Source organism: Echinops telfairi, unplaced genomic scaffold (assembly GCF_000313985.2).
Source record: "Echinops telfairi isolate 266 unplaced genomic scaffold, ASM31398v2 ScPeMD7_2573;HRSCAF=3158, whole genome shotgun sequence".
In the NCBI taxonomy this organism is placed as follows: domain Eukaryota; kingdom Metazoa; phylum Chordata; class Mammalia; order Afrosoricida; family Tenrecidae; genus Echinops; species Echinops telfairi.
In genome coordinates, this window is record NW_022106471.1 from 5,221,639 (window position 1) to 5,237,604 (window position 15,966).

The 15,966-nt window shown below is 43.4% G+C and overlaps 1 protein-coding gene across 2 annotated transcripts in view; it reads right to left on the reverse strand.

The window, feature by feature from the left end:
* Positions 1-449: 449 nt before the first annotated feature.
* The window catches only part of MEIS1 (Meis homeobox 1), a 154,000-nt gene continuing 138,483 nt past the window's right edge, over positions 450-15,966 (reverse strand). Inside the window, exons 10-13 of one of the 2 annotated variants that reach the window (XM_004710170.2) lie at positions 5,759-5,817; positions 4,483-4,572; positions 4,096-4,191; positions 1,919-2,006 (exon numbers count right to left, since the gene is read on the reverse strand). In XM_004710170.2, the coding sequence (XP_004710227.1) occupies positions 4,133-4,191; positions 4,483-4,572; positions 5,759-5,817 (208 nt within the window). In that variant the 3' untranslated portion in view covers positions 1,919-2,006; positions 4,096-4,132. Of the gene's footprint in view, positions 2,007-4,095; positions 4,192-4,482; positions 4,573-5,758; positions 5,818-15,966 lie in introns of both variants that reach the window. The other variant, XM_004710169.2, reaches the window with a different exon arrangement.

Below are 15,966 nucleotides of genomic sequence, written 5' to 3' on the forward strand. Positions count from 1 at the left end.
TTAATAACCAGTTTTTATCCAATGAGAACATAGAGCATATTTATAAAAATTAGATTTTGAAGTCTGGTCTCTTCAGTTCGCATAGTTAATTTGCTAATAAGCTCATCCTAGGTAACATGCTCAGTGAAAAGCCTGTGCTTTGAACGCAGAGCCATTATTATGTGCAAGAATCCTTCCACTGCTGTTGGAAAAGTAATTCTACGGGATGTCACGAGTTCACGGTCGGTTTAGGGCCCTTCCTTTAGCCTGACCTTGGCTGATATTAAGAGTTCATGGAGTCGGTTTAAAGAAATCAGAGCTTGTTGTTGAGTCATTTCGTTTGTGGCTAAAATCTTCGAATATTCATGTCTTGAGGCGCTCCAATTAATTTCTATATGGACTGCATTCATCGCTAAAAAATTTGGAGGAAGGGGGTCAGGAAACAAATGTTTCAAGCAGTAGAGTCAACATGACAAAAATAATCTTGTTTTTATTTTAGATTCAGATTTCATTACTGCACTCAAACGACTACAACTGGGATTGGCGTTATTATACAATCCAAACTGTTTCCGTCAGAAACGCTAAGACTCAGTGTGCAATGATTGTTATTAATAATTAGCTCCTTGGTTTCTTGATAGAAAAAGGCTATCAACAAGCATTTGTTTATCCACAACAAAAAGTATAATTAGCTTATCCCACTTAGTAAATCTTGTATGCATGCCAACTCATACCAAACTGCTACTTTTACAAAAAAAAATTGCAATAATACAGTTCATTTTTCCAGTCCTTTTGCACAAAATTTATTTACAATGTCTACATAAATGCTCCAAGGTGGGACTATGGAAAAATACACACATGACTGATGCTTTGCTCAGAAATAAAGTCAACATATTAAAAATAAATCTTCGGTCTATGTTTTTGAGCTGCATAAAACAGGAAGTGATGTACAAGGTGGTGGTTGTTGCATGGGGACAATGATGCTTGATGTGACAATTAGGCTTCTAAACACACGGCCTTTTTGGTTTCCATGCCTCCTCCTACCAGTCTCCTTAAGACACTGCCTGCAACAGCTGATTAATCATTGTTGATGACTGCAGTTTTTCCCATCCTTCCCGATTTACATCTGTTCAGGCCAATTCAAATATGGTGGGTAAATGAATTAGACATGCAAATTCAAGCCCCGGGCTAGAAAGAGGGAGAGAGAGGAAGAGAGAAGAGAGAGAGAGAGAGAGAGAGAGAGAGAGAGAGAGAGAGAGCAACGCGCATGGCTGAAATCCTAGGCGAGAAGAAAGATTCTTCTGCCTGATAGTTATTTTAATGCTCTAAAAATCCTGCAAATCAGACTTTCCTGTCACTTGCAGGGTAACTGTAAGGCTTTTTTTTTTTTTTTTTTAATGTAAGGAGGCTTCTGGAGGAAGTGACGAGCTATGGAAACAACACACATAGTGTGGAAAAATTTCACATTTTTTTTTAAAAAATCTATAAGCAACAACGTAATATGGAAAACAGTATAATAGCATTTACAATATTTCACTCTTTGTTCTCTTAATGTCTCATATAGTTATTTAGCTTGTCCCCCAAATTGACTTCGGTTGATAGTTCCTGCTTTTTACGAGTCCCTATGAAGAGTTAGGGATGCTCCTTGGTCCAAAGTAGATGCCAAGAATGGAACTCCACAGTCATTGCAGAAAAAAACATGATGTGAAATCAGTCACCATTGCAGACAATGCATATTCCCTTAAGCTACTGAGCATGGATGTCCATGACTTGTCCACTCAGGGTTGGGTCTCCTGTATTAAGAACCGTGGGGCTTGATGCTGACATTGGCATTCCAGGGTGGGGCGGTCCCCCATGCATCATCACTGTTGGGTGGTGAGGGTGTCCAGGAATGTACGTATGCATGGGGGGCCCATGACGCAGCTGAGCAGGATGCGGGGGCATCTGGGGTTGGGTATAACTTGGCTGTCCCATACTTACACCCATTGGACCACCCCGAGCTACATACTCCCCTGGCATACTTGGCAGCCCTGTAGAGATTCAAAAGAAAGAAACAAACAAAAAGAAAAAATTATGAGAAAGCAACAGTGTGTTACGGGCTCTGGCAATACCGAGAAAGCCAGGGAACTTTGGGCTGAAGGGGACATGACTCACACAGATGAAAATAAAACGAGAAACATCCTGCTGGAGACCCCCTTTCATGGTCCCTGCTCCCGGGCCTGCCCACCGAGGCCTTCTGTATTTAAATCAATAAACAAGGCCATGATAGGAGATCCAGTTTGAAGAAGCGCCCTTAGCCGGAGCAACGTGCTCTACCACCAGTGCCCTGCAGTGGCCACCGACCAGCTCACGTGAAGCTGAGCTAGACAGGCTTACGAAGGCGATTACTGAACAAAACCTGCATGCTTAAAACTGAAAAAAAAATCGATGACAGTTATCAATGAATTCCTTCCTCATGGTCTCTGAACTGGGGGGTGGGGTGGAGGAGGGGGTCAGAAAACCTTCACAAAACCCTGTCCACCTAACAATGACTTTGAGAACAATAAGAAACATTGGACCTAAGACAATACTCCTCCTGCTTTGAGGGGGCCTCTTGTCTTCTGCATGGATTGCTGTAGTTGATGGAAACGGACAGCTGGATTGTTTCTGAGAGCTATAAGCTCCATAATCATCCAGGGTGAAAGGCATAACGCTATTGCTAAGTAGGTTCAATTGGCTTCAGTTCTAAGTAATAGTGCACTGTGAATCCGATGAGCACCTTCGAATAAGGTCTCCCGGCTCTAGCAATGAATGGCTGCTTAATCTAGCCTAAAGGAACATTTTGGAATTAATGAAAATTGCTTATAAAATATACTGTACCCACAGCTCTTTAATCAAAAAAGATGATAATATTTTTTGTAATAACCTATTAATTTAATTGGTCACGAAGCATAAAATACATCATTTAAATTTAATTGACCCAGAAACTAAGAAACAATATTTAAATTAACTAAGCTAGAGAATTCCACGATGAGGTAATAAGACTGTTGCATTCCCAAGCTCAGTGGAATGTTTTCGGAGCTAATTGTTAAACTTCTATCCGACTCACACCCGGAGAAGACCCGTATGAATTAGCCTGGCCCCGGCAGTGATTTCAAATAGCGTGTTAATATCATCAGAGGCATACAACGCAGACCCTGAGACCGCTGCTTTTCATTTCAGACACAAAGCAGCAGCAATACTCTTAGGGGCAATTCAGGAAGCACACGGAGCTGTGGTGTGCCAAACACTCTTGACTTGTTGGGACACGAATTGCCGGAGTGTCTCTTTTTAGGCGAGAATCTGCATTGGGTGAGAATCTGGGACAGTCTTCGAAGGCCCACTGCACTAGGCCTGCCACTGAAGAGTGCATTAATGATCTCTATTTTTGTATACTGAATAAGTCAAATCCATTTGTCACACTGCAAGTGATGGCATACTTAATTTGGATATAGTCAATTAGCCTGGGCTAAGCCCTGCAGCCTGCTGTGCACACCTCTATTTTGTATTCTCCCTTCTTCCATTGCCACACGTAATCCCATTATGATGGACAGACAAAGGAATAAACTAAGGGGAAAAAAATCAAAGTTTAGTTGACTGCAGCTCAAAATATGCCTTTACTTACCCTAAGTAAAGCTTGTGTTTATTTTACCTAAAAGAAAGTCTCTGTTTGGCTTTTCGGTGTCTTGCAGGTTAGTGTAGAAATGTAACTCATGCATCAACTGCGGTTAGACAGATTTATGACACTTTGGGGACATGCTCTTTCCTCTCCTTGCACTGCTGCAGACTGCTTACATTTTGCAAATCAGTCTGTTGCTATGACAACCCACTCCCCCACCTCCTGACTGTTTCTTGTTTTGTCATGTGGTCAGTACTGTATAATAGCAACACACAGGATAAATGTACATCATACACAGTATTTATCAGCTTAAAAGCTTGATCACAACCCGGGAGAAAATGAAGGAAGCAAGAAACCAGGAGTTTAATGGAAAGGAATGAACAAGCATGAAGCTATGGGCAAGGAGAACATAAGAAAATGCAAGAGGAAAAACAAAATTATTCCTAGGACAAAGTGAAGACAAAGACCCCATTTGTACTTACTTCCCCCTGGCTTTGCGATTGGTTAACTAGATGAAGGTTACATGTAGTGCCACTGCCCCTCCATGCCCATATTCATGCCCATTCCACTCATAGGTCCTAGAAGGGAGATAAAAATCCGAGAAGAGGCCAGAAAATGAGCAAAGTCAACAGATAGTGCCAAAAGTCCCTTAAAAACAAAAACAGGTTCCAGAGGACTGAGCAGCAGGGAGATCTTCAGCGCATTAAGATCCCGGATTCCCCTCGGTCCTGTGAGGTGCACAGAAGGCAAGCAAGGCAAGCAGGCAGCTTGAGACCACAGCGAGGACGGAGGTGCATTTACCTGTGCTGAGGAGTGGACGGCACTCACGGAGTGAACCATGAGGAACCATCCCCCACCTCCAATCTTACCTGGCGCTCTGATTCCCATGTGTTGCTGACCGTCCATTACGAAGCCTCCCATTGGCTGACCATCTGGGTTATAAGGAGTTCCTTGACTTACTACAAAAGTGCAGAACACGACTTCTTAGTAACAGTTTCCCACAGAGAAAGAACCAGCCAGAAAAGGGCCAGAAGATGCTAATAGAACATGGACCACACAGAGACCCTTTTAAAACGTTCACATTCCTATTGGTCCAGTCCTACACACCCCTTTAGCTCAAGTTTTGAAAACACCAGGCTCAAAACAAAACAAAAAACAAAATAGCTGAGATAAATGCTTCTCTTTGGGTTTCGGCTCTAAGTATGTACCGATGTAACCATTTTCCAGTCCTCTCTAGGAGACGGGCGTTCATAATGAAATCCGACTTGATGAAAGTTGGGTCCATGTCACCCCTGGTGAATGCGCTTCAGCATCTTACTGGTGTGTGTTTGGGGCGAGGGTGAGGTTGGTGGGGTAGTGATACTGGTAGGTAAATAAACCCTAGAAAGATGGCTCTTGGGTTTTTCAGTCCCGCAGGCCAAGATCCCATAGAGGCATTGCAATTTTGAGCACATGATGAAAAAAAAAAAAAGTGGTATTTGTTGTTTTGGTTTTTTTGGTTTTCAAAAAAGGGGAGGAGGGGTTGGAAGACCAGAAGATGAGGATTCACAAGAGAAGGCCTGCGAAATGTGAGCCCGGTCTTTATACCACTACCTGAGTCCCGGGTTCTAACTGTGCATAAAAAGCTGCTTCAGAAGTAAGCTGCCTTGGGTTATTAAAACACACAAAGCTCTACCTCACTGAATGTCTTTGAACTTTACTGAGTCCCACAAGCGATCCTGACCCCTGTGCCCTTTTGACAGGTAATAAAGTTTACAGCAATTCCACACCAAGCCATGCACCAGGGAGTGGTCATCGTAGCAGAAAGAGCTGGGAAGGCAAACTCAAGGTAGGGAGAAAAAAAAAAGGAAAAAAGAAAACACAAATTATTAATATACCGAATGTATACAAAGACTATTGTAGCTGAGCGTCTGATCTGAGAGTTACTTTTGTTCGTTGCCTTTTTCCTTTTCTTTGGGTTCTCGAACATTTTCATGATGTTAAATTGATTAGTGTGGTTATGAAAGGAAGCAGGCTTGGTTTTCGGTGCCAGGCGCTCCTACCACACACTCCCAGTCTATTTACCAGGTAGCGGACCGCCCGGTGGATGGCTTGAGGATGCTTTTCGCTTGCGTGACTTGAATACAGTCACTATGGGGGACTTGCCTGCTCGATTGGACTGGTCTATCATGGGCTGCACTATTCTTCTCCGGGCATTAATAAACCTGCAACCGAGACAGTAAAGCAAATCATTAGTCCTTTAAAAAAAGAAATAGGGAGGGGGGGTGTAGAGGAGGAGAAAGAAGAGCAGACGAGTCCCAGTAGGAGCAGAGCTAGATCTTGGGGACATGGAGCTGCCTCGGTCCCCCAGTGCTCTTCCGCAGCTTCCCGTGGTGCGGAACTTGTAACCCTGGCTGATCTCGGAGTACACAGGCTTGGGGTTTCTGAGTTGATGTATGCTTGCCTGCTTTGCCACAGTTGGACACTTCCATTTCATCTTTGCATGGGGGAATTAGCAGCGTTTTCAGGAAACAATACTAACTAACCACCACTCTTCAATTCGGGAGTGGGGGGCGAGGGGGGGCGAGGGGGGTGTAGAGTCAGATGTTCATAAGGGCATCGGTTACCTCTCCTAATTAGTGACGTTTCCATCTTACATGCTCTGACTCTTTGCTTGTTTGTTTTCTCTTTTACAGTTTTTATCAGAACCTCCTTACCTCTTGCAACCCTAATTCTATTTTAATGCCCGCTGTTAAGATGATGAACTGGATGGCAGTGCACCATCAAATGAGAGGCTGTCTGGAGTTTGTCACCACGGACCCACACTGCTGGGGACTTCAGAGAAGTGCATTCCTTGTAGAGATGGTTTGGATTTTTTTTGCTCTTTATGCAAAGTCTGAGGTCAAGGCAAGGTCACAGCTATACAGTAATTGAACTCACCATCTTGCTTTCTCCAGTTAGCCCTGAAAATTTATAATGAGCATCCTACCAAGACACAATTGTTGTAGCCCCCTGCAGAAATAGTTAGTTTCTGCAAAAATTTCCAAAGAGCTTACTAGGAGCCTTCCAACATCATACTCGTGGAATTTCTAACTTTTGAGATTCACTTGTACTGCGGAATACTAAGAATTACATATGCAATACAGAAAATGAACAGGGCATACTAGATGCTGAAATAGTGAATTGCTTTTAGTCCTTGACTCAGATTTGAATATATCACACACAAGCAGCACATAAAAGAAATACAATGAAAAGTTGAATAATGCGCTCTCATAATTAAAGGAACCATGATCTACTATGAATCCTGGGTCCTAAGTCTGCCCACTTCAGGGGAGAGCACAGTTTCTAAAAGCCAAACCATCACACAAGACTGCGATGGGTTTTAAAGACAAAAATGCATTTTAAGAGTCTCAATACCAACCTGCTTCTTTATTTATTTGTTATTTATTTTCATGATCTGAGCAGGCATTAAAACAAGCCAAGTAGAATCTCACTCAAATGTCCACCTTTGGTGCTAACTCTTATTGGCAATATATATTATATCAGTTCTTGTATATGAAGTCCCTGAACTGCTAATAAAAATATTTAAAACACAGATCTTCAACAAATGGTGTTGCAAATCAGGTTATCATTATCTTGTATAAACCATGAAAATTGGAATCATGTGAGCAGAAGGTTAGATTAATTCTCCATTCTCATTATAAGCACAGGTGTAGCACAAACACCATGTGAAATAACCAATTAAAATGAGAAAAAAATCTGCTTTTTCATTAGCTGCCTTCACTGCATGACCAATTAGAAAATTATTTAATATTAATACTCTGCATATACCAAAAGTAATTTTCATAGTAACTAACAAAGGCAAGAGAGAGAAGAGGGGGAAAAAATAGTACCCAGCTCCTAATCTGCAGGCTTACAGGGAATGAACTCTGCCTGCTAACTTCCGTTTTTAAAGCATGGTATTTTATAGATTTCCTTTTCAAACATAATGTTTTATCGCATTCCTTAAAAAGTAGGAATAGCCCCTTTTTAACAGATGAGAAGCCAAGGCTCAGGGAATTTGAGTGACTTAGTTGAGGTCACATGTTCCCCAGGAGACAGTAATAATTTGCTGAATGACACACAGCTGGCAAATGGTGGCGGAGAAGTGGGACCCTCCTCTCGAACTTCCTGACCAGAGCATGACCACTATTGTGTCAGCCATCTCAGATACCCCAGACTGAGGAGATCGCTCATAATTGCCTGGGTTTGAACCAATTAGCACAGGCAACCACCCTACTGTGGAGGCAAGGAAGGAGTCTGAAGTGAACATTTTGTAGGTTGATGCAGCATTCCACGTGTATATAGACTGACAACAAAAATAAAACCCTCACTCCCAACAAGTGGAGTCCAACTCAGAAGCCCTGTGAGCCAAGGTTAGACCTGGCCCTGTGAGTTTCCAAGATTGCGAGTCTTTATGAGAGTAGAAAATCCCATCTTTCTCCTGTGGAGCAGCTGGTAGTTTCAAACTACTGACCTTGCACATCGCAGCCCAACTCTGGTAACCACTAAGCCACCAGGGCTCCTATGGACAGATAAGGCTGCTCAAAAAGATTCCATGACTTGAGTTATTTATATGCCTGATCTTAATTCCTTCACATTCACACAGTCATATTCCAATAGATGAATTCGAATTCATCAAAACCAACCCAGGTTAGAATTCATGACAATTCTGTACACCAGGGGTCCTCAAACATTTTAAACAGGGGGCCAGTTCACTGTCCCTCAGACCCGTTGGACGGCCGGACTATAGTTTAAAAAAAAAACAACTATGAACAAATTCCTATGCACACTGCACACATCTTATTTTGAAGTGAAAATCAAAACGGGACAAAACACCCAGCGGGCCGGATAAATGTCCTTGGCGGACCGCATGTGGCCCACGGGCCATAGTTTGAAGATGCCTGCTGTGCACTCATAGACTCATAGAAAAAATGCATCCCGGGTGTGTGAAGGGCTTTCCAGGTCCCTTAGTAAGGTCACCAGACTCCCAAGGTGGTGCAAAGGACTCGACTGTTCACCAAAAAGGCTGGCAGTGTGAACTGATCCAGAGGTGCCTCAGAAGAAAGTTCTGGCAACTTGCCTCTGAAAGGTTACCTGTGGAGCACAGTTGTTTGCCGCCATAAGCAAGAGTCCCAGGAATCAGAAAGGACTCCACGGCCACTGGTTATTCGTCATTGGGTCATTGACATGAACCTCCTCTGCCTAACCCCACCAAGTAGATGAGCAGAATTGCACTTGGGGAGGCCACACCATCCACGGGCAAGGCCACAGCCTTCCTTGATCTAAGATCCTACCAGCGTAATGCTTCGGGGCTAAACCATCTCTCTTTTTGAACCTCAGAGTTAAACAATTCTAATATACCACTCATCACCTGGGCCACTTCCTTCTCTAGTCCTGGTGGCGCTGTCAAGTCATCGTTGGCCTGATAGCTCTTGCAAGGTCAGAGGTTCTAACCCATCAGCCGCTCTGAAGGTGAACAGGTAGGCTGTCTGCTCTGGTAAAGATTTATGGCTCTAGACACCTTATAAAGAGTCATTGTAAAGATTTATGGCTCTAGACACCTTATAGAGTCATTATGAGTCGGAATCTCCTTGATGAGTATGGGTAATCACCCTTCCTTAGGATAGCCCTTCAAACATAGTCACCATGTCTCCTGGCTGATGCCTCTCCGTAGGTGAAACATACCTGGTTTTTAATAAGTTCTTTCTAGGATGTGTTTTTGGACCACTCGACCCCTGGGCCACTCTCTCTGCTCAAGGACTGAGGGTTTTCTGAGCTCCTCTTAAAGTGGGTGGTAGCTAACACCAAATGCAGTTATTATTCCAGAATGCCTCTGGCACCCCGGAGAGTGGAAACCCCTCACCATCGTCAATAAGCTAGAGGGTGCTGTTTGCCTCTCTTTGGGGGCCAGGGATTAGCGTTTGCTGTCCATGACAACCTTAGGATAAATCTCACACCCTCTGTCTGCTGTGGAGCTGAACCTAACTCATGATAACTCCATGTGTGTCCGAGGAGAATTACACATGTTTCCAGTGGAGACTCGTGTTTGGAAATATGCTCGCAGATCCTGATACCTCCCAGGCCAACCTTTCGGTCCGTAGTTCAGAACTTAACCATTTCCACGACCCAGGAACTCGGAACAATAGCAGATGTAGATAAAAAGGCAAATGGAATTCCTTCAATTCAGAAACATTTTTTATTTTTCAAAGTCAATATGGTGAAACATTATTAGTACATGTAAGGTACAGTAAGCCTCAGAATGTTCGTGAATTACACTTCCTAGTAGTTTATGAAAACTGTTATTATCTGAAGTCTTGGTGTGCATCTTTGTATGACAACAGTGAACCCACTACCAGAAGATTTAATTTTTTTAAAATGTCATCACCTTTCCCCCCTTAGAGCCATCTCAACATTTGCCTCTCTTTAGTGTTTTTAATGATCTCGGAGGACTATCTTAGATGCACTCTCTCTTCAGAATTATAGTCCACACAGCAGAGCCAAGTGTTTAGATGGCTTGAGGGTGAATTTGAACACAAAAACATTTTCCTTCTGGGCAAAGTAATAAAATGGCATTCTTGCTCCTCCCACTATAAGTCAAACTGAGGTCAGTCCCCATCCCTGTATCTGTTTAAATAAACTGGTCCAGCTGTTTGTTTCGAAAATGCCCTTTGACCTTGTGTCTCATCTTCTCTGCTCTTGTAGCAAAATGCTCTTACCAGAATGCTTACTTTCCTTTATGGAAATTATCAAGATAAAAAAACAACACTAAACCAAAAGGGAAAAAAAAACCCTTAGATTTAATGTGAACATAAATGAACATACTCCCTTCTTGAAACACAGTTGATTTAAGAGAGAACAGTAAACTTATTTTAAGCTCTTACATATATTTTTATATATGTGTATCTACATGCAAACATGTTTGCACATAGAGAGGAACTGTGTTTTAAAGAGAATGCAATATAGATAATGACAAAATTCCACTTGCCTTGTACAATAAAAATATTCACCCACAGCCACAAAAGTTTGAGATGAAATATATCAGTGAAATACACGCAATCTGTAGAACTTTACATGTGAATTAGTGAGGTCTCAGAATAATTAAAGAGGTGAGAGCAAAGTTTTGCAGTGTTACTTAGTGATCACCAAATAGCATAGCTTGTAAACTCTGATGTCTGTATCATGCCAGGAACGCATGGCGATGTGCCTGTTCTTAATGAAAATAAGTGATTGCTCATCTTGACTTCCTAGGATGTAAGGCAAGTTTGCCATAAATGGAGCGCTTCCAGAAAGGGAATCTTTAACGATGCTGTAAATTCTTATTTGCCTCTCCCTATTACGTTTCAACAGTGAAGGGGTATTTAAAAACATCTAGATCCCACTGTGGTTTGAAGACACACTCTTATCTTGTGAATCACTTTGGAAGAACTGGCAGAATGAGGAAAAACTCAAACCCAATCTCCCTGCCATTGAATAGACTCGTGGAGAGCCTGTAGGCCAGGTAGCACTGCCCTGGGGAGTTTCTGAGACTGTTGATGGGAGCAAAGAGCCCAGTCTTCCTCCCAAGGAAGGACCCGTCCTTTCCAACTGCTGGCCTTTTTTGATGAGGGGCCCCGCTGGAATCCACTACGCCACCAGGGCTCCCTGAATTAGGAAAAGCACCCTGAACTTTCCTTTTGTCAAGAAGCGTGGAATAGAGTGTTTTCTGTGAGCAGACCGCGTCCTGTGTCATAAAAGAAGTTTTACAAGGGAAAGGAAGACAATCCATTGGCTTTAGTCCATGTCCAACTATACAGAGAGGCATTTCTTTTTGCCTACTTGTTTGGTTAGGACCCCAGACTTGCTCATCCGGAGGAGAGAGGGGGGAAAAGGTGCAACATCTCCAAAAAACGACTCTCTGAATGTTGAATCTGGCGCTCATTTTCAATAGGATCCAGGCAAGAAGAGGAGGCAAACCCAGAGTTATCATGTTAAAAGGATGTTTCATTTTATTCTCGCTTTTGATGCTTATTTATCTGGAGACATCCCCCCCCCCCCATTCTGCTAATTCTACCTTTCCATCTCCTTTCATCCAATCTTTGGGTACTGAAGAGCTTTCTGACCGAGCTGGCAGAGGAGCTTACAGAGGTGGACCTTCGCCCTTCGATTCATTCTCCACTCACTTGCCCTGGTCCTTCCCCATGCCTCTCCCCACCCCCACCGCTCGCAGTTAAAAACTCTCCGATGGAGGTCTCACTTAGAAACCCAAACAGTGCAAATTCCCAGCTCCCTGGGCTGTGCTTCCCACATGCATAGCTTTGGCCTTTCCCTATGCTCCGGCATGCTCTGTTGGTCTCTTGGGTGGGGCTCTGTGACTTTGATAAAAGGGAAGGAAAAGTATTTTCTGGCTTTCAGAAATGGCATTTTCCCTTGACTCAATTTCTGCTCTCCTTCAGTGTTTACCACGCTACTTATTCACTGGTGAATAAGAAAGGTAGCTGATGGGGTGGCGAGGAGTCCCCAGTGGACCCAAGGGCATTGGATTTGGTTTTTCGGTGACATTGTGGGTAGCTTTGGTATCTCACAGCTAACCCAATTAATAGCCTAAAATCCAAATGACTTGTCTGAACACAGTGGTCTGACCTTTTATATCCATAGTGCCCCTTGGCAACGAGGTGGGAATGAGGAGTTGGCTGGAGGGTGGTGGATGTAACCAAACTTCAGAAGGCACAGACTTAAGTGTGGGAGAAAATGGGAAAATGCCATTTACGCTCCCATGCCCAGTGACATTGGAATGACCAATTCCTAAGGAAATAGGTCACAAGACCGCATATGAGTAGAATGATCTTCTCTACTTCGGTGGTGTCTGCTTTTCATTGCCACCAAGTCGATGCTGACTCACAGTGTCCACGTGTGCCGAGCAGAACTGCTCCCCTGGTTGTTTCAGGCTGTGACCTTTCACAAGCAAATGTCTAGACAGACCTGTTTTCCGAGGCACCTCTGGAAATGACTGAACCACTAACCTTTCTACTTTGGGGCCACCCCGGGTCTCCTATCTACCTCTCCCAGCCCTTCAATAAGATATCATTATAGCCATTTTGATTCATATATAGGCAATATAAAGAGATGTATGTTTAAGTAATAACCGAAAATTGACACCTTAATCTCCTAAGCATCAAGGAAGTACTGGCAATTCCTGCATCCACCACGGTTGCTTATTCAACTAAAATAGACAATCCATGATGGAGAAGCCATTCTGGGTAGGTCTTATAAACACCTAATGGTTTGTCCTAGTAGCATTAAGCACTAAGAAAATCCTCAAATATAAACTTTCATATTGGAAAGTAGTTACTGGACTCTAGAATGTTGTCCTTCTCTTCTATGAACTTCCCTGGTTGGGCATATTTTTTAAAAAAATCATAGTCACTTGAATAAAACTAAATCTTCTACTTTTTCTTAAAAAGAGAGTTTCTCCTAAAAAAAACTTAAAGCATATTTTGTACGCCAAACACTTCACCTTTCTTCCATTTTAAACAAGAAGTGAACTTCAACACTTCTTGCTGGAGTTCTTCGACTTTGCTCGTCGACGTACTTACTGGGTTGAATGACCCAGGAGTGTGGCTCTCTTCTGGGTCCAAACCTTCTACCCTCCCTGTCTTGGCGAATTACAATTTTTTGCAAAACATGATTTTCAGTCGCTCAAGGAAGCTGACTCAATCCCAAGTCAAACTTTATGAAATCATGGTTCTGGCAACTTTTCCTGATTTCTCCACCCCGCCCAGGATGCGGCAATTCCAGGACGGCAGTCCGTCATCTGGGTGGTGGGGGTTGGAAGGTGGAGAATGGCAGCAGCAGGCAAACCGGAAGGAGAGGAGGAGGGGCCCATGTTCAGCTCTCAGGCCACTCTGGGGACAGATTGTCGGACCTTACTCAAGTCTCAGTCTGCCCATCCACCAGCTGCCTGATGGGGCCCCTATTCACAAAAACAATGTGTCATTATATATTGTGAAATATTTATTTCTAAGGACAAAGAAATGAAATTTGGTCTTGAAGCATGGTGTAGCGTGGGTAACAGTCTTCACGCCAGGTGCTCATAGGTGGGGGTATCTGCATGTGGGCGGACCCACCTGGAGACGGATAGAGGAGCGGTGTCTGAGTTCCTAAGACCATCGGAAAATTTGTTTTCTGCTGGTCTTAAGCCACCCCTGTGAAAGGGCTTCCATCCCGACAGTCATGGGAGCATTTGTCAAATTACCCTCGAAAGAAGCGAAGTTATTTAAGAAATTACCTATCGAATTTTCTTCAGAGATCCTGGTGAAAAAACAAGCCCTGATTAGTCGACAAGTAATGATGCAAAGAGCAAAACCCATTGGACGATGGAGGTTGAGACAACGTTCCAATACTCCATTGCTTGGATTGTGTTACAGAGAGTTTTCCTTGAAGCAAAGTTAGAAATTATATCTTTATTCGAAAAATATGTACAGCCATAATTCCGACCTATCCCTTGATCTGGCTCCAACCATGAGGACGGAAGGGTTTCTGGCCACTTCTGTCCCTACCTGCGGTCTTCTGGGTCCCTACAGGGGCTCCTGACTCAGTGCAGTGCATGGTGGGGATAGCTCACTAGCCCTTGTGTCAAGAATATGCAGTCGTTGAAAGTATTTTAAGTATCCACTGATATAAAGCATCGTACAAAGTGACATTTGCCAAATTTGAGTTTGTATTACCTTGTCGATACAACAATTGTGTCTTCCTGGGGAAGTATGGAATTTAAATTCTTAGTAGTATAATGCATAAGCAGTGGGATATTCTAGGATAATATAGCAAAGCAGTAGCTTTTAGTGAAAAAAGTTAAAAAGAATAAATGTCTGCCTTTGGTTTAATTGCTGAGTTGTTGTTGTTGTTGTTCTTTCCCATATTCACAAAAAGTCAATAAAACTCCATCTTCCTCACATTACAAAATAAATGTATTTATTTAAGGCAAATCTTGCCAATGTCCACTATAAGCAGGGATGACCTGATAATTTACCATCTAAATTGGGGCACTTTTCAGAGTGAAGGCCACTATGAACCATGATGCTGAGCCAGTAGGCATCAACCTCCAATGCCCTTGGCCGTTGGGATGTATGGCTGTCTCAGTGATCAAAGATGCACATGTATTTGTCGAGAAAATTCCCCTGCAATGACTGGGATTAGCTGCAGGTGGGTTAGAAGAGTGAGCAGCCCTCGACTAGGTAAGGTGTTGGGGAACCCCAGCACCATCTGGACGGCCCTCCGAGTGCTTTCCTTTCTCTGGAAGAGCGGTTCTCAACCTGTGGGTTGAGACCCCTTTAGGGGTCGCACGACCCTTTCACAGGGGTCACCTAATTCAATCGGAAAACATATGTTTCCGATGGTCTTAGGAACCCAGAACGGCTCCTCTATCGTCTCCAGGTGGGCCTGCCCACATGCAGATACCCCCACCTATGAGTACCCAGTGTGAAGACTGTTACCCATGCTACACCATGCTTCAAGACCAAATTTCATTTCTTTGTCCTTAGAAATAAATATTTCACAATATATAATGATATATTGTTTTTGTGAATAATCACTATGCTTTAATCATGTTCCATTTGTAACAAAGAAAATACATCCTGCATATCAGATATTTACATTACGATTCGTAACAGTAGCAAAATGACAGTGATGAAGTAGCAATGAAAATAATTTTATGCTTGGGGGTCAACACCACATGAGGAGCGGTATTAAAGGGTCATGGCACAAGGAAGGTTGAGAACCACTGCTCTAGAACCTCTCTTCTCCTTGTCTTAGCTCCCCAAGCTTTGACGAACCGTAAACCTCTCAGGCCTGCAGACACCATTCATGCCCTGGATCTCATTGCCATCCAGTTGTTGACTCGTGGTGACCCTACAAGAAGGGGTAGAATTCCCCCGTGAATTTCCTAGATGGTAACTCTTTATAGAAGTAGAAAGCTTCACCCCTTTCCCATGGAGTGGCTGGTTTCGAACTGCTGCCCTTACAGTTAGCAGCCCATTGAGTAGCCACCAGGTGACCAGGGCTCAAAACTCACTGCCATCGAGTCAAATCAGACTCAGCAACCCTACCGGATGGAGTAGAACCCCTGGTGTGCGTTTCCCAGCCTGTAACTCTTTACGTGAGTAGAAAGCCTCCTCTTTCTCCCGCAGGCCGCCAGGGCGAGCTATCTGAAAAGCTCACTCTCCACTTTCTCCTGGGCACAAAGTGAAACTACAGACTGGCACCCCACTGACTACGGGACTTGCATAGATACCCGAGTCTAGTCCTTTGCTCACCATAACTTCTATTTCAGTGACTGAAGCTCGAAAGGTAAACGCTAC